Raw genomic sequence first — 19,861 nt, 5'->3', positions numbered from 1 at the left:
AAGAAGTGGTGACTCTACACCTGGCTGAACAGCACAGAAGCCACCGTCAGGATTAGAGAAACCTGTAATTAGTCTCTCTGAGAGAAGCAGAGTTCTGCATAATTTAAACGTAATTGTATGAGAAGAACTCCGAGCCTGGGACGCTTGGTTGAACAATGTTACAGGAGTTCCCAGACAGGCTCACAAAAGTAAGCACTGAAAACACAGGTAAAAAAAAGTGGATATGATGAGAAACCCTCGACACATGCCTGAAACAAAGAAACGATCATATTGGTAAAACCAGTGCATAATTCTTTACTACAACCCCAAATCAGAAAAAGTTGGGACAGTATGGAAAATGCAAACAAAATAAAAATGAAGTGTTCCTTACATTTACTTTGACTTTTATTTGATTGCAGACAGGATGAACCTGAGATATTTCATGTTTAATCTGCTCAACTTTATTTCATTTATTAATAAACATCCATTTCTGCATTTCAGGCCTCCAACAGGCCTGCAGTCCTGACCTGTCCCCAATAGAGAATTTTGAAAGGAAAAACGCTACAACGACGACCTCGTACTGTTGCACATCTTAAGACGTGTTTGCAGGAAGAACTGGACAAAATAAAAGCTGAAACACTAAATCACTTGGTCTCCTTGGTGCCAAAACGCCTTTTAAGTGTGGTGACACGGAATGGCAACATTACAAAAAGGTAAATGCTTTACTGTCCCAACTGTTTGGAATGTGTTGCAGGCCTGAAATGCAGGAATGGATGTTTATTAATAAATGAAATAAATTTGAGCAGACAAAACATGAAATATCTCAGGTTCATCCTGTCTGCAATAGAATGAAAGTCAAAGTAAATAACTGTATTTTTTTTTTAATTATTTGCTTTTTCCATGCCGTGCCAACTTTTTCTGATATGGGGTTGTACTACTGACTGAGATGTCTGTGTTAATTTTGGTTCCTTGGTAATGCACCATTAAGGAAAGGCATACTCATTACAAAACAGGTAAGCACAATCAATCATGTGAGGAATGTGGAGATACAGTACTCAAAAGGTACATATATTCAGTAGTCTACAGGAAGCAGGAAATAAGGGTTTAGCTATAGTAACCTATAAACCTTTTTTTGCATGTAAATAGAAAAGAAAAGAACAGAACAGAATAAAATACTGTACCGGCATCCTGATGGTAATTATTCAAATAAAAAATTAAGAGAATGCAGTGTGTCATTTTTATGTATACAGTCCCTGTACGAATCTTTATGTATTTCATTTCTTTTTACTTATTTACTGACAATGCATTTTTTCCCATTTTCTCCCAATTTAGTGTAGTCGATTTGTCCTCCGCTGCTGGGGGATTTCTGATTGCAGTGGAGGTGGGTATATTGCTGCTCACGCCTCCTCTGACCTGCACACAGCCCTTTGCGGAACCCTTTTTCACCTATGCATTCTGCACAGGCGCCTCTCTATCTGCCAATCAGGGTCCTTACACAGCGTTTGAAGACCCCACCCACATAGTCCGGTCATCCTGCCCTAGCAGAACCGAGCCTGCTGCAGGCACTGCCAATTAAGCCCGCTAAATGGCGCCCAGCTGACCGGTGGAAACGCGGAGTTTCGTTTTAATTCACATTTAAATACAATAAAAAAACCTGGTAATTATTTAAAAACAGTAAAAATTAGACCTACATGAGTCTTAGTGATGAGACTGAATGGTCTGGCACTCGGCCATGACTAAAAAAACAAAGTTCCTGTCATTTTCATGTTTTAACACTGCTTTATCCTGGTCAGGGTCTCAGTGGGTCAGGTGTGCAATGCAGTAACTCATTCCGAGCTAAATACACCACCAGCCTCATTATGCTTAGTCAGTTCTGGATGTGGGACAATGTGGACATGCTGGACCTGCACTATTTCAGCTTTCATATATTTTGTACAAGCAACACATCTAATTAAGAATGACATGGGAATCCACAGAATCGGGTATCTAGTACACTGCCCTTAACACAGCACCCGGCTGACCGGATATCTGGCTGGTTAGGACGTGGGTCTCATATATACAGATGGTTACAATCAAAAAATCAGAATATATAAGCAGAGACGTACATATGGAAAGTCTGTTGGGGGGTTTAATTATTTAGAGGAATAAGTTACTTCACAGTTTTTCTGCCTGATCCTTTGATCAAAATGATTAGAGAAGGTCTGATTTAAGTGGACTCGTCCAGGTACAAGGAGACAGTGAAGACTTTGCTGAGTAAGAAATATACACTGATCAGCCATAACATTAAAACCACCTCCTTGTTTCTACACTTACTGTCCATTTTATCAGCTCCACTTACCATACAGAAGCACTTTAAAGTTCTACAATAACTGACTGTAGTCCATCTGTCTCTCTGCATGCTTTGTTAGCCCCCTTTCATGCTGTTCTTCAATGGGCAGGACTCTCCCAGGACCACTACAGAGTAGGTATTATTTAGGTGGTGGATCAATCTCAGCACAGCAGTTACAATGACATGGTGGTGGTGTGTTAGTAGGTAGCCTAGTGGTTAAGGTACTGGACTAGTAATTAGGACGTTGCTGGTTCAAGCCTTGCCACCACCAAGTTGCCACTGTTGGGTCCCTGAGCAAGGCCCTTAACCTTCAATTGCTCAAAAATCGTGTTCAGTCATAATTGTAAGTCGCTTTGGATAAAAGCATCTGCTAAATGCCAAAAATGTAAATGTAAATGTTAGTGTGTGTTGTGCTGGTATGAGTGGATAAGACACAGCAATGCTGATGGAGTTTTAAAAAACCTCACTGTCACTGCTGGACTGAGAATAGTCCACCAACCGAAAACATCTAGCCAACAGCATGCCATGGGCATCATCCTGTCACCACTGATGAAGGTTTAGAAGATGACCAATTCAAACCACAGCAATAGATGAGCGATCGTCTCTGACTTTACATCTACAAGGTGGACCAACTAGGTAGGAGTGTCTAATAGAGTGGACAGTGAGTGGACACGGTATTTAAAAACTCCAGCAGTGCTGCTGTGTCTGATGCACTCATACCAGCACAACACACACTAACACACCACCACCATGTCAGTGTCACTGCAGTGCTGAGAATCATCCACCACCTAAATAATACCTGCTCTGTGGTGGTCCTGACCATTGAAGAATAGGGTGAAAGCAGGCTAAAAAGGTATGTAGAGAAACAGATGGACTACAGTCAGTTATTGTAGAACTACAAAGTGCTTCTATATGGTAAGTGGACATGATAAAATGTTGTGTATGTGTATGACTGATCAGTGTATGGATTATGTTGTTAAAAAACTTAGTTCAGCTGAACCTTTATCTGAATTTTTTTGGCTGTTCTCTACCCCAACATTAAAACCCCATCTGGGTATCCACTAGGTTTTGGCCATATAGTGCATGTTTAGTACCCATGAGGTTGTCTTGCATCCTGCTGAATGGTGTTTTTTTTCTTGCTCTTATACACAGGTGTTGTGTTTTTAACAAAATAAGTGAAGCGGTGAGATAATGTGTGGATTAAATCAAAGCTAGTTTTACAGCAACAATGGATTTGAATACCTTTTAAATCTTAGGATTTGGCTTTTTTAAACTTTAAGACATTGTTTTATGATCAACTGAAAACTGATCTTAAAAGAAAAAAACTAAACATCTTTGTGGTTGAAAATAAACCATAGCATAAATGAACCCGGAAAAATAGAGAGATCAAAACTGTATAAACTGTTTGTATAGCACAAACCACACACCAGGTGAAAAGTACAACCACAAATCCTCCGAGAGTTCAATCATATCGAGTTACACAGAGCTACTGCTTCCTTACAAAAAATAAGGAATGGCAAGACAACTCCATTCATCATGTCACAGAAAGCATGAAGAATGATCAAGTGAAAGCACTGTTTACTTATCAAACCTAAACCTAACCTATCTTCCTCTAAAGTTAAATACAAGGGACAAGCTTAGTTAAACACCAAAAGGTTTTATTTGGACACCTGAGCTTCCATCCCATTTCTCATCCCATTTAAAAAAATTCAAATGGTATTAAAACAGAATAGAGTGACCTCTATGTGATCTTTGCAGCTATAACAGCAGCCACTTCAATGAGAAGGCATCTCACAAGACATTGAAGTATGTCTGTGGGAATTTGGGCCGAAGGCCAGGGCTCTGTGCAGGCAACTGGAGTTTAGTAATAGAGCTTGCTTTGTGCAGAGGGGCACAGTCATGCTGGAAACTGTTGCTGCAAATTTAGAAGCATATAAACTTCTTTATAATAACTGTATGTATATTATTTACAGATTTATATTTATATTATTACACCTGTTTGCAATTGTAATGGCTGAAACACATGAATTCCAAAATCAGAAGAGGTGTCCCAGTACTTTTTTGTCCACTTTAAATTCAAACACAGTGTCTTTGAAGAAATAGGAAAATAGCTTTTTGCAGCATTTTGGTTCAGTTTTGGCCTATTTCTCTTTGAAAACTATCTTTTAATTCAAGATTGCAAGGCCCCCCTGTAACCCTTTTCAGTAACCGACAGCATCTCAGTCCCCTCTTTTTATTCTGATGAATGTGTGAAACCTTGTGTACCGCATCTATCCAGGAACAATCTGGTTCCATGAACTTGCCCCTTGCAGAATGTTCAACCGATTGCACTGACAGGGATGTTTTAGGTGTTTTGTTGTGTGTTTGTTTTATGACTTTTTTCAGTTTAAATTTGATCATTTCAAATACGTATACTTCCCTAGTATTATTATTGCTATTCATTGAAATTTTCTTAAAAACATAAAAAAAATTTGCATATCAAACTACTGTATATGCAATTTGCACTTTAAAAAAATTGCATACATAAAAGTTTAATAAAGCAGCTTTTCACATTCACACTGAGAACTGATTCTGACAAATATTCTCTCATTTTTTTGGTAATCTGTGCAATAAAAGTATGCCTATAAATACTCTACTGTAGAATCTTTGTCAATATATCATTTTAAATGACAATCATATATTATAAGGACAAATGTATTTATGTCATCATTAGTCATTAGTTGTGAGTACTCGGGTACACCGGAACTCATGCCTGATATGTGAATCATTAATGCTAAATACTCAGTTACCAATCCTAGTCCTCATAACAGACTAATAATCATCCGAATATTGCACCACACTGCAATCAGCTAACATTCTTCCTGGTGTTGGTTTAAATCTTAACTGGAATGTGAATGTGTTTTAGTATAAATGCAGTCAATGAGAACTTGAGAAAATGCGGAAACAAATGACATTATGATGAAAGGTCACAGATATGGGATGGGTTCTTTTATTTTCATTTATTGAATGATGCGTTACAAGATTGTCATGTGTTATTTACTAAAAAAGAATTTGTCTATGTGTTCTTTTAAAACATAAATGAAGGAGAGACTACTGAAGATGATTACATAAACTAGTATTTAATGTACTGTTAGGAGCATTTCCTCTGAATTTTGGAAGAATTTCTGTTGGTTAGTAGGAGTGTTTTGTGACTAGTGACAAATGTCTAGTGGTATTATTCTGCTATAGGACTTCTCTGGGAAGGTCAAAAATATTGCTTGATATTGCAGAGTAGATCTTATTTATTTAGATCTTATGCAGTGGTTATACTCAGAGTAAATCTGATGGTATGAATCCAAGGCCTGGTTTTCGTCTACACGTAACCTGCACTTGAATCAGTTGCCTTACATTTACATTTTCAGCATTTAGCAGACGCTTTTATCCAAAGCGACTTACAGTACAGTGACTTTATATTGTCTAAGCAATTGAGGGTTAAGGGCCTTGCTCAAGAGCCCAACAGTGGCAACCTGGCAGTGGTGGGGCTTGAACCAGCAACCTTTGGATTACTAGTCCAGTACCTTAACCGCTAGGCCACAACTGTCCCTTATCATTTAATTAGTAAAATCAATGATGTGTATAAAGGAACAAAAACAAGTAATATTAGAACATGATATCACCAAGCTGTACTGAGCCCTGGGGTAGAACAGAACTGTCATGGATGCTCAGTTGGTGCAGTGGTCTAACAAGCAAAGGAAAAGTCAAAAAGCACACAGCAGGGCTTTCTGTACATAATACAACTCTGTGTGGGAACCAAACACTGGCAGGTGATAAGAAGTGGCTGCAGATTATACACGTGTTGAAGCGGTGCAAGTGCAAGTGACAGCGGATTTACAATCGGGAAGTGGAAATAGCTAAATTGGGAGAATCAGGGGGAAACATACAAGGGGAAAAAAAGAACACCACTGTCACTTTCCATACTGTGTGTGTGAGAGAATGTCAGGGATGAGGGCATCAGGGACCTGCAGAGGATACGGGGGCTTTGAACATTATCTTTTTTAATCATGACTGCTGCAAACTAGGCTTCTGTTGTCTTTCCACCATACCTACCAGGTTTGCTGGCTAGTTCGACAATGTGTGTGTGTGTTGGGGGAGGGTTAGGAACACTGGGGTGTGTATTATTAAAAAATGTAAAGAAAATAAAAGCAAATAAAAAACAGCACCTTCATTAGAAAGAGTGTGAATCAAGCTCCAGAGAAAGAAGGCGGAATCGGATCTTGATCTTATTAGCACCTGCAGCTTTCATTATCATGTTTAGGAATTTTAGTAATTTAAGCCTTTGATGGCGACATTACAATATACACTGATAAACTAAAATATCAGGACACCTCTTCAAAGAAGTCGATGCCGGTTGGGGGTATATTAAATGTTAAGCTGACGGTAGTTACTCGTAGTTTACGTGTTAAATGCAGCAGAAAGGCCAGAGCGACTGTTAAAATGCAAGAGGTGCTCACAGGCAGCCCTGATAAGTACCCACACACAGTGGTCTGACGAGGGACGAGTCGAGACAAATTGTTGAAGCACCATACTAATACAGTTCAGAACCATCATTGCTCTCAGAAAAGCCTTAATTCTTTGCAGTATGGATTAAACAAGGTGTTGTAAAGACTCCTTTGGTCCCATGTTGCCATAATCACATCCCATCGTTTCATGAAGGTGCTTCACTTGATAAAGATCTGGTGACCTGGGGGGCTTTTTCAGTTCACTGAACTCATGTTGCCTGCATTCTAATACACACGTCTATCAACACAGAGACCCTGGTTGGTATCTCAGAGGCACCTCTGGCCTTGTTGGGCCCTCCACAGACCCAATGGTGCCCTTTAATAACCTAAACTTACTATATGACATTTTACTGGACTTTCAGCCATAACATTAAAACCACCTCCTCGTTTCTACACTGTCCATTTTATCAGCTCCACTTACCATATAGAAGCACTTTGTAGTCCTACAATTACTGACTGTAGTCAATCTGTTTCTCTACATACCTTTTTAACCTGCTTTCACCCTGTTCTTCAATGGTCAGGATCCCCACAGAACCACCACAGAGCAGGTATTATTTAGATGGTGGATCATTCTCAGCACTGCAGTGACACTGACATGGTGGTGGTGTGTTAGTGTGTGTTGTGCTGGTATGAGTGGATCAGACACCAATGCTGATAAAGTTTTTAAACACCTCACTTTCACTGCTGGACTGAGAATAGTCCACCAACCAAAAATATCCAGCCAACAGCGCCCCGTGGGCATCATCCTGTCACCACTGATGAAGGTCTAGATAAACGATCGTCTCTGACATTTTTACATCTACAAGGTGAACCAACTAGGTAGGCGTGTCTAATAGAGTGGACAGTGAGTGGACACGGTATTTAAAAACTCCAGCAGCGCTGATGTGTCTGATCCACTCATACCAGCACAACACACACTAACACACCCCCACCATGTCAGTGTCACTGCAGTGCTGAGAATGACCCACCACCTAAATAATACCTGCTCTGTGGTGGTCCTGTGGTGGTCCTGACCATTGAAGAACAGGGTGAAAGCATGCAGAGTAACAGATGGGCTACAGTCAGTAAATGTAGAACTTCAAAGCACTTCTATATGGTAAGTGGAGCTGATAAAATGGACAGTGAGTGTAAAACAAGGAGTTGGTTTAATGTTATGTCTGATCAGTGTATTTACAAAGGAGCTATTAGTTTTTCACACCACTGCAGCTCTGAATTGGTTAAAGGAACCGGCTGCATTATTACGTTCATTTAAAGTGTTGACATTTGGGTTTCAACAAAAAATGTAGCCTCAAGGAAAGAAGCCGAACCAAATTAAATCAGGATAAATACTGTCAGGTTTAATCATGATAAATTGAAGGGATTAGTCTGTGATTAAGCTCTGATGAGGACAGACTTTTCACCAAGCATGGCACCTGCCAACCCAAAATTTAAATGGGTTTAATTTTATCCAGCTAAAGGAAATGATCTGTTGTGCTCGTCTGTTTGCATCTAAATGAGAGAGACCACCATCAGTGTTTTTGCTCTGTGTCTATTCCAACCACATCCTTCATGACCATTTTTAACCTGAGTGGAGCTTTCACAATAAACCATACATCACTGTGAGCTGAATGGAACATGGAATGAACACAGATACACACACATTAATCATCTATTAACGCTTTTAATGCTTTAATCCAGGTACCTCCCAACATACCTGTGAGGGGATTCCCGAGACTCCTCAGTGTCCTTGTTTTGGCTTAGTTTTGAGGAGACGCTGCTTTGGGTTTGCAGAAGGGGGGATTTCACTCTGGTAGACTGGGAACCACTGCGTCTGCGCGCCACTCTGCCCACGGGGCCCGATTGAAGCCTCCGAAAGTGCATTTGGGAACTACAGAGAAAGAGACTTATTAACAGGTATAAAATGACTGGAGCAAAAGTAAAATACATGGAAAAATAGTATGTGGACACTTCACTTAATTATAGTGTAGGTGTTTCTGCAACACTAACAGGTGTATAAAATATATATACACTGATCAGCCATAACATTAAAACCACCTCCTTGTTTCTACACTCACTGTCCATTTTATCAGCTCCACTTACCATATAGGAGCACATTGTAGTTCTACAATTACTGACTGTGCATCTGTTTCTCTACATACTTTTTTTAGCCTGTTGTCACCCTGTTCTTCTATGGTCAGGATCCCCACAGAGCAGGTATTATTTAGGTGGTGGATCATTCTCAGCACTGCAGTGACAATGACATGGTGGTGGTGTGTTAGTGTGTGTTGTGCTGGTATGAGTGGATTAGATACGTGTCCACTCACTGTCCACTCTAGACACCCCTACCTAGTTGGTCCATCTTGTAGATGTAAAGTCAGAAACGATCACTCATCTATTGCTGCTGTTTGAGTTGGTCATCTTCTAGACCATCAGTGGTCACAGGACGCTGCCCACGGGGCGCTGATGGCTGGATGTTTTTGGTTGGTGGACTATTCTCAGTCCAGCAGTGACAGTGAGGTGTTTAAAAACTCCATCAGCATTGCTGTGTCTGATCAACTCATACCAGCACAATACACACTAACACACCACCACCATGTCAGTGTCACTGCGGTGCTGAGAATGATCCACCACCCAAATAATACCTGCTCTGTAGTGGTCCTGGGAGAGTCCTGACCACTGAAGAACAGGGTGAAATCAGGCTAAAGCAAGCATGCAGAGAAACAGATGGACTACAGTCAGTAATTGTAGAACTACAAAGCACTTCTATATGGTAATTGGAGCTGATAAAATGGACAGTGAGTGTAGAAACAAGAAGGTGGTTTTAATGTTATGGCTGATCAGTGTACATAATGAATATATAAATGAAAATAAATCCAATGCTTGCAATCTGTGACTGGGAAAACAGTAATGCCTGTGGTTTTAAAATGGGATGCACACGAAGCTTGTGGTCTGGTGTCCACAAACTTTTGGCTAAGTAGTGTATTAGTTACTTTTTAGTCAACTCCTTTTATATCTGCAGCTTGTGTTATTTCATTGGCATAATGAAAAGCGTTTCAAATCTGAATATTAAGGCTCATTTGGACCCAATGGGAGTAAAAAAGGCATCCTTCACCCTTGCAGTCAATAAGCCCATAGAGCCAAATTATAAAGATTAATTACAAAGCTTTATCTGGGAAGAAAGTTACTCATCTTGGCCTCAAACCTTTCTACCAAACCATGGTGTGAAACCATGACGTCAAACACATGAAATGTTAGTATAACTACAACAGTTAACAGTAAACAGCAAAGTCCCAAAGAGCAACATTCTTGAAGTCCTGTTCAAAAATAACACTTCAATACTGCATTTAGTTTGGTGACCTATGACATTAGATCTCAACTTTGGGGTCAGGACTTCACATAGGGCTGCCTGAGACGCAGATGGGTCTCAGTAGATTTTTAGGCAGATAAATCTAACTTTGATATTTTTAAAAACAATTTATTCTGGTTCATCTGTAATTTTATCAGTTTAGGATGTTTATTTTATTCAAAGCTTTTCTCACACATAATAGTATCAGCTTTATAAAATGTAATCATTTCATCCCTCTATGTATAAAATAATAACATTCTTCTGTCAAAGCAACAGTCTCAGCTAACATTCTGCTGAATGTACACATCTTTACAGTACTGCACTGTGATAATACACTGATCAGCCATAACATTAAAACCACCTCCTTGTTTCTACACTCCCTGTCCATGTTATCAGCTCCACTTACCATATAGGAACATTTTGTAGTTCTACAATTACTGACTGTAGTCCATCTGTTTCTCTGCATGCTTTGCTAGCCTGCTTTCATGCTGTTCTTCAGTGGTCAGGACCCCCACAGGACCACTACAGAGTAGGTATTATTTAGGTGGTGGATGATTCTCAGCACTGCAGTGACACTGACATGGTGGTGGTGTTTTAGTGTGTGTTGTGCTAGTATGAATGGAGCAGACACAGCAGCGCTGCTGGAGTTTTTAAACATCTCACTGTCACTGCTGGACTGAGAATAGTCCACCAACCAAAAATATCCAGGCAACAGTGCCCCGTGGGCAGCGTCCTGTGACGACTGATGAAGGTCTAGAAGATGACCAACTAGAACAGCAGCAATAGATGAGCGATCGTCTCTGACTTTACATCTACAAGGTGAACCAACTAGGTAGGAGTGTCTAATAGAGTGGACAGTGAGTGGACACGGTATTTAAAAACTCCAGCAGCGCTGATGTGTCTGATCCACTCATACCAGCACAACACACACTAACACACCACCACCATGTCAGTGTCACTGCAGTGCTGAGAATCATCCACCACCTAAATAATACCTGCTCTGTAGTGGTCCTGTGGGGGTCCTGACCATTAAAGAACAGGGTGAAAGCAGGCTAAAAATGTATGTAGAGAAACAGTCAGTAATTGTAGAACTACAAAGTGCTTCTATATGGTAAGTGGAGCTGATAAAATGGACAGTGAGTGTAGAAACAGTGATGTCACTTAATCCATGTTGAAAGCGTTTAACACCAAACAAGCCCTCATCAGTGTCTGTTCAACGGTAATGACTTAAATCCTCAGACTGTTAAACGACCAAGTGCTAAAAACCCAAACAGTGCATTTATGGCGACGTCATTTCATTATCCTCTTTTCAGGACAATCCACACACTGACCCCTGTCACACTGGAGTGGTCTGAGGTCCTTGGCACTAATGTGGGAGCAGTGGGGAATGACAGGTATGTAGCCATTTCCCACAGACTCCTGCACACAGACGTCATCGTTACATTTAAAAGATACTTTTACAAAGAGAAGCAAACAAATACAAATTCGACACGTATTAAACAGATGTTTTAAACCTGAGGGTTTTGAGAACATATTTTTCGAAGAACTAAAAAGCATGTAAAGCCAAAAATATATTTTTAGTATAATTTACTAATGTACTCCAGCAACAAGGTGTACAAATTCAGTCACTTTATCAGGGTTAGATCCCATGGGTTAGATACCATGTTCTCCCCGTGTCTGTGTGGGTTTCCTCTGGAAGCTCCGGTTTCCTCCCACAGTCCAAAAACATGCAGTCAGGTTAATTGGAGACACTGAATTGCCCTATAAGTGAATGGGTGTGTGTGTATGTATGTGTGTCTGCCCTGTGATGGACTGGCGTCCCGGCCAGGGTGTTACTGTGTGCCTTGCGTCCATTGAAAAAGCTGGGATAGGCTCCAGCACCCCTCCGCGACCCTAACTGGATAAGCGGATAAGACATAAAAATGAATGAGTGAATGAACGTTTTACATTACGGTCATGATCACTACATTTTGCTGTTTTTTATAAATTAATAAAAGCATGTCTGACCTCTTGATATGAAACTCAGTAATGTTTCTTGTATTTTGATGGGACCCAATAAGCTTGACGGTTATTAATTAAAAAAATTGTCAAAATTTGCATCCCTACACCACACTGATATATAATATACAGTATATGTAATACATATAAATATATAAATTATATATTTGATATATAAATCACTGATATATAAATTACTGTGTCGCGTTTTTCTACAGCAAACACTTTTTTTTGGCAAAGTAGTGTGTTCCAGTTACACTAAAGTACAACAAACATTTTTCTATAATGTAGACTTTTAGTGAAAGAGTGCAGCAAAGGAAACTAGCAAATATAGGAACTGGCTAAATTTGTATTAATTTTGTAACTGCAAATGTCAGGATAGACTGAATCTAGTGCTTGTAATTTGCTGCATTAACAGCTTGGATCTAATTGTGGTAGGAAAACCCTGATGTCACTACAGTAAAGAATCCAAACCTAGTGGGTGATTCCGTTTCTATAGGTGTGTTCTCAGATGACGCATTCAGGGACATACAGTACTACAAAAGCTGTAAAAGACATGCCATTTGGACTTGGCATTAACTCAATTTTCCAGCGCGCGCACACACACACACACACAGAGACAGACAGACAGACAGACAGAACTGAGTTATATGAGTGTCTCCCTCCCTCCCAGCTAATTCCCACAGTCAGTGTGAAGACCGTGTGCTGGCTGCAGGCAGTTCAGTTCCAAACTCATAAATAATACTGTTATGACTGCCATCACTTCATTTACTATGTACAAATGTGATTAACGACAGGTGTATGCGCAGGCAGTCGGTATGAGACGAGTGTGTCCTGTTGTGGTTCAGACACTAAATAATGATGATGAGCAGGGTGCACAGGTGGTGCAGTCATTACAAACACTGCTTCATTAACACAATGACCCTTTAAATTGGGTGTGAGGCGCTCATTTTAAGGTGTTCTGCAATCTAAAGTATTCACGCACTCACACAGACACACACACGCATGCACGCACACACACACCTGTCCTCGGTGGCACCTCTGTCAGGATTCTGAGGGGTAACCGGTCCTTTTCTGGACCCACCCACAGATGCATTCTGGGACTGCCTTCTTTGGCTCCTCCGTTTCTGAAACACACAAAAAAGCACCTTATTTACTTTAGTTAATTTTAATACCAAGGTATTTTGAATGATCATTCACAATTTAAAGTGATACTACTAAAAGCATTTTTTTTAGAAATCCCTGTGGTGTGGTTTTCACAACATTTAGGTCCAAGATGGACAAATAATAGTACAGCTTTTTTTTAGGTAGACCTGGAATGTGGTTTCACATAAAGTGAACACGTCACCACTATCAGTGATTAACCAATTTGAGAAATTGTTTAGCTCAGTAGTATGTGGTTTGGGACACGCCCTACCAGAAGCTTTTTTTTTTTAATCTACGCCCACCACAATTAATAGTCATGATATGCTAGCATCACGAATACCAAAATAACAAGCTTGTTTAAAGTTCAGCCAAATGAGGGCACTTTTTTTTTTAAATGCGTTTTCTCCCCATTTTCCTCCCGATTTTAGCACACTCAATTTTTGTCTTCTGCTGCTGAGGGATACCAGACCGCATCCGAGGAGAGCACATCGCTGTACACGCCTCTTCCGACATGTGCACAGCCCTCCTCTTCTCGCCCCTGCATTCTGCACAGGCGTCTCTTCCGTCAATCAGGGTCGTTACACAGTGCATAAAGACCCATCCACCCACCCACACATAGTCCGGCCCCCACCCTGCAGATACGGTGGCCAATTAGTATCTGCTGCAGGCACTGCCAATTAAGCATGCTAGATGGCGCCCAGCCGACCGGTGGCAACACCGAGTTTCGAACCGAGGAGTTCAGAAACTCGGTGCTGGTGTGCAAGCGGAACATTTTTTAAACTGGGATTCAATTAAACGATACAACAAAATGTTTACCTGTGCCAGGGTGAAAGGGGCGGAGGTTCTCTTTTTCGGCAAACGAGCGGCAGCAGGGCTGTTTTTAATGGATGGGGACTTGGCCTAGATCAAAGCATGTAGAAAGATTATTTCAGAATATCTGACATTTTACAATTTTCACAATTTCTAAAATAATACATAACCCAGATAGTTTTTTATATACACTACCACTCAAAGGTTTGGGATCACTGTGAAATTTTCTTGTTTCAATGAAAACACACATGAGATTAGGAAATATAGCTAATAAACAGGACATGCAGACATTGTCTGAGTTAAAAAAAATTATTTTGATGGAAATGATGACTGTGTACTTCAAATTTAGCCTTTATCAACAAAAGCCACCTTTTGCAGCAATTACAGCCTGGCAGACCTTAGGCATTCTAGCTGTCAATTTTCGAGGTAATCTGATGTGATTTCACCCCATACTTCCTGGTGCATCTCCCATGACATGGATTGGCTTGATGCAGTCTTCCTCCGTACCATACAGTCCAGCTGCTCCCACAACAGCTCAATAGGGTTCAGATCCGGAGACTGTGCTGGCCACTCCATTACAGTCAAAATTCTGGCTGACTTCTTATTTCTTAAATATTGCTGACACATTTTGGAGGTGTGTTTGGGGTAATTATCCTGTTGTAGGATGAAATTGGCCCCAATCAAGTGCTGTCCACAGGGTATGGCATGGCGTTGCAATGTCTTGTGGTAGCCTTCCTTCTTCAAAATCCCATTCACTCTATATAAATCTCCTATTTTACCACCTTCAAAGCATCCCCAGACCATCACGCTGCCTCCACCATGCTTGACAGCTGGCATTAAGCATTGGTCTTGCATCTTTTCATTGTTCCTGTGCCTCACAAATGTTATTCTGTTTGATCCAAAGACCTCAAACTTGGACTCATCTGTCCACAACACCTTCTTCCAATCTTCCAGTGTCCAATGTCTTTTCTCTTTGGCCCATCGCAGTCTTTTCTTTTTATTGGCCAGTGTAAGGTATGGCTTTTTCTTGCCAATTCTGCCATGAAGTCCAGCATCCTGAAGTCACCTCTTCACCGTTGATGCTGACACTGGTGTTTGACGGGCTCCATTTAGTGCAGCTGTCAGTTGACAACCTGTGAGGCGTCTTTGTCTCAAACTGCACAGTCTAAGACGTTTATTTTCTTGTACAGCTGTGCATCGGGGCCTCCCACTCTTTTTTCTGTCCTTATTAGAGCCAGTTTGTGCTACTCTCTGAAGGGAGTAGTTAACAGCATGGTAAGATATTTTAAGTTTCTTTGCAATATCTCGCATTGAGTAGCCTTCCATTCTTAACACAACAATAGACTGACGAGTCTCTAAAGAAAATTGTTTCTTTCTGGCCATTTTGAGCCAGTAAGCAAGCCAACAACTGCTGATGCTTCAGATACTAAACTAACCTAGAATGTTGTGCTCCCTTTTATGCTCCCTTATTAGTATAATGTTTTTCAGCTGTGCAACAAAATTAAAAAAGGGTTTCCTAACAATCAATTAGCCTAATAACATTCTTAACTTGGATTGGCAGCCAAACCAGGAGATTGAGGCAGAGGACTAAGAATGGCTGATAATAGGACTATATGCAAAATAGGCCTCTATACAAAAATAGGCTTTAATGCAAACATTTTCATTCTTCAAAAATCATCTGATACATTTAAAATAATTGTGTAATGGACTAAATTGTTTGTGAATTGCATGAAAATGTGTTTTTCTTTGGAAAAGAGGGAAATTTGCAAGTGATCCCAAACTTTTGAGCGGTAGTGTATATTATTAAACTGTAGAAGATTTCAGTATTTTGACCTCCTTCAGCATGTGCTTTCCTACCCTGTTAAAAGGTAGAAAAACACAAATACAGCAGATATTCTCTTTTTAAAACTTTATTTATTTATTAGGATTTTAGCATCATGTTTTACACACTTTGGTGTGATTCATGTCAAACACAGTCATGGTCAATTTAGTATCTGCAATTCACCTCACTTGAATGTCTTTGGACTGTGGGAGGAAACCGGAGCACCTGGAGGAAACCCATGCAGACACAGGGAGAACATGAAACTCCACACAGAAAAGACCCGGACCGCCCCACCTGGGGATCGAACCCAGGACCTTCTTGCTGTGAGGCGACAGTGCTACCCACTGATCCACTGTGCCGCCCTCAAATTTATTTAAAATAATACATAATATCAATAATACAATATATCAATACTGTGGCCTCATTAAACATGAAACAGTAAAAATGATCTTAATTAACATGGAAAATCAAATCCAACTCCACTCATACCTATAAATAAGCTCTTTATAATATTACAAAATTCTTTACTTTTATTGGACTCAGTGCTATTATTCTCAAATGTACAAAATTCTAGCCTGGTCATTTCTAATGTGACCAGATAACCATACACTTGTACTGAGGCGTACCTTGCTTATAGCGCTCTGCTTGGTGGAATCTGCCAGGTATTGCTGGGCTGCTTTTAGTATCCGTGCAAACACATTTTTACCACCTGAACCTGCAGCCTCTGTAAGATAAACATATTAAATAAACAAAGCTTTTAGTCTACTTAGTGCCCATTTTTACAATTAGTGAAATAGTGGTTGCTTCATACTCCAGTCACATGAATCACAGAGAATAATGGACACTGTTAAAGGACTGTGTTTCCAGTGTAAATGTCCTTTTTTCCTAAAATACTATGTTTAAGTCCCGCTATCTGTCAATCCTGACAGATGCTTTATTGAAAGGACAGGATACAATGTGAGCAACTGGGGGTTAAATGCATTTTTTAGAAGTCCAAAACTTGTGAAGGATGTGCATGTCATGAGAGTTCTAGAATTTCTTACCTGCAGTTGAATAATTGAAACACACCTTGTTCAAAAAGTATCAAAAATATACATACAGCACTTTAGATTATTACTTTGGTGTTGTGAACGTTTAATAGTGTCATTTAACTTTGTGCCATGGCCTCCTTATTCATTTTAGTCATTATGAATGACTACTGCTTTACCGCTAGTGACTTCTCATTGACCATGTAAATAGAGCTACTTTGACTGCACCTAAAAAAATAAAAAATAAAAAATAAATAAAAAAGCACATGGATCAGTAGTCTCTTTGTCTATGTCAGGAAGAAATGTAAACATGTATCCTACACTGAGAGGAAATTTGTCTAAAATAATACACTGATCAGCCATAACATTAAAACCACCTCCTTGTTTCTACACTCACTGTCCATTTTATCAGCTCCACTTACCATATAGAAGTGCTTTGTAGTTCTACAATTACTGACTGTAGTCCATCTGATTCTCTGCATGCTTTGTTAGCCCCCTTTCACCCTGTTCTTCAATGGTCAGGACCCCCACAGGACCACCACAGAGCAGGTATTATTTGGGTGGTGGATCATTCTCAGCACTGCAGTGACACTGACATGGTGGTGGTGTGTTAGTGTGTGTTGTGCTGTATGAGTGGATCAGACACAGCAGTGCTGATGGAGTTTTTAAACACCTTACTGTTACTGCTGGACTGAGAATAGTCCACCAACCAAAAAATATTCAGCCAACAGCGCCCTGTGGGCAGCGTCCTGTGACCACTGATGAAGGTCTAGAAGATGACCGACTCAAACAGCAGCAATAGATGGGCGATCGTCTCTGACTTTACATCTACAAGGTGGACCAACTAGGTAGGAGTGTCTAATAGAGTGGACAGTGAGTGGACATGGTATTTAAAAACTCCAGCAGCGCTGCTGTGTCTGATCCACTCATACCAGCACAACACACACTAACACCACCACCATGTCAGTGTCACTGCAGTGCTGAGAATCATCCACCACCCAAATAATACCTACTCTGTAGTGGTCCTGACCATTGAAGAACAGGGTGAATGCAGGCTAAAAAGTATGCAGAGAAACAGATGGACTGCAGTCAGTAATTGTAGAACTACAAAGTGCTTCTATATTGTAAGTGGAGCTGATAAAATGGACAGTGAGTGTAGAAACAAGGAGGTGGTTTTAATGTTATGGCTGATCAGTGTATAAACCTCGGTTAAACTGGATAAAATCAGTGGAATTGAGAAAGTGACCCAAATATTAAAGTGACATCATCATGCTAAAATGAAGCTTGTCCCGACCTCAACCTTAACAAGAACTTGCCATACTATGTATATTTCTTATTAAGAATATGTTGTATTAAAAGGTCTGAGCCAAAAAACTAAATAATTGTATTACATCAGACCAATTCCAAGTTACAGCCCGAAGCTTAACAATTGCTATTTAAAAAAAAAAAAGGACTGATTGAGGTAAATATGGCTAAAAAATCAAATACTTGCTGTGCTGTATGTATTTTTAACCCAGCAGACCTGGTCATATTTTAAGAAAGCCCACAATAGATGTACAGTCTGTTGCCACTGGTCGGCTGGGCATCAACTAGTGGGCTTAATTGGCAGTGCCTGCAGCAGATACTAATTGGCCACCGTATCTGCAGGGTGGTGGCTGGACTATGAGTGGGTGGGTGGAACTTCATGCGCTGTGTAAGGACCCTCATTTGCAGAAGAGACACCTGTACAGAATGCAGGGGCGAGAAGAGGAGGGCTGTACACGTGTCAGAAGAGGCGTGTACAGTGACGTGCTCTCCTCGGATGCAATCTGGTATCTCTCGGCAGCGGAAGAAATGCATTAAAAAATAGATGTACAGTCATTAGGAAAGAGGGGCTGGATGCTAAACTGTGTCTCTAATCTGGCACCATAGGGGTGGTCTAAGAGGCGAAGGAATATTAGTGGAGAATAAGAGGTGACTAGCTTGATAGCAGAAAGGATTTAATGGATTTAAAACGGTGTAAACATGCTTAAAATTGCAATGTACCAGAAAATATTTAATATTTTAATATAATATTGCCTAATTGTACTGTTAATTATTCTACAATGTTTAGCGACATGGCAGATGTGTAAGTCAGATGAATCAGATGTGCGAATAGATTTTATGGTAAATTTTTTTAATGGAGACTTAGTTAATTAGCTTGCTAGAAGTGACTTGAACAGACAAGGCAGTTTGCCATCAAACACCCAATGTATAAAACTTTGGTCCTAAGTAAATACTCTCAGTCTTTACCTGGAAATGACATGTTTCTGGTGTGACTGGGGCTTTGCGTTTTACTAATTGGTCAATCTGTTACATTTCAGTGAAGGGGGACGTTTTTTTATTTTTTTTTTCTATTTTATTTATGCTTTTTCTCCTATTTTAGCGTAGTCAATTTGTCTTCTGCTGCTGGGGGATCCCCGATTGCAGTGGAGGTGGGTATACTGCTGCTCATGCCTCCTCTGACCCACGCACAGCCCTTTGCGGAACCCTTTTTCACCTATGCACTCTGCACAGGCGCCACTCTATCTGCCAATCAGAGTCCTTACACAGCGTTTGAAGACCCCACCCACATAGTCTGGTTCGCCTTTATCCAAAGCGACTTATATTACAGTTACAGTATACAGTCTGAGCAATTGAGGCTCAAGGGCCCAACAGCAGCAACCTGGCAGTGGTGGGGCTTGAACCAGCGACCCTGTGATTACTAGTCCAGTACCTTAACCACTAGGCTACAGCTTGCCCCTACAAGCCTTATTTTGGCCAAAATATCATCTTACATTCTAAAGCACTGGTGATTGCACAGATCACTACAAACTGATGCTAGATCAGTCATACAGTAGTTTTGATCCATACAAGCAGTAAAATAAA

The 19,861-nt window shown here is 40.4% G+C and overlaps 1 protein-coding gene across 1 annotated transcript in view; it reads right to left on the bottom strand.

The window, feature by feature from the left end:
• The window catches only part of LOC134319112 (uncharacterized), a 68,470-nt gene that overhangs the window by 7,556 nt on the left and 41,053 nt on the right, over positions 1 to 19,861 (bottom strand). The window contains exons 5-8 of the mRNA XM_063000112.1: positions 16,574 to 16,671; positions 14,132 to 14,215; positions 13,193 to 13,296; positions 8,540 to 8,713 (exon numbers count right to left, since the gene is read on the bottom strand). Of these exons, the coding sequence (XP_062856182.1) occupies positions 8,540 to 8,713; positions 13,193 to 13,296; positions 14,132 to 14,215; positions 16,574 to 16,671 (460 nt within the window). The remainder of the gene's footprint in view (positions 1 to 8,539; positions 8,714 to 13,192; positions 13,297 to 14,131; positions 14,216 to 16,573; positions 16,672 to 19,861) is intronic.

Source organism: Trichomycterus rosablanca, chromosome 8 (assembly GCF_030014385.1).
Source record: "Trichomycterus rosablanca isolate fTriRos1 chromosome 8, fTriRos1.hap1, whole genome shotgun sequence".
In the NCBI taxonomy this organism is placed as follows: Eukaryota; Metazoa; Chordata; class Actinopteri; order Siluriformes; family Trichomycteridae; genus Trichomycterus; species Trichomycterus rosablanca.
Note: the sequence above shows the minus strand (reverse complement) of the source record. Positions and strands in the feature narration are given on the sequence as shown.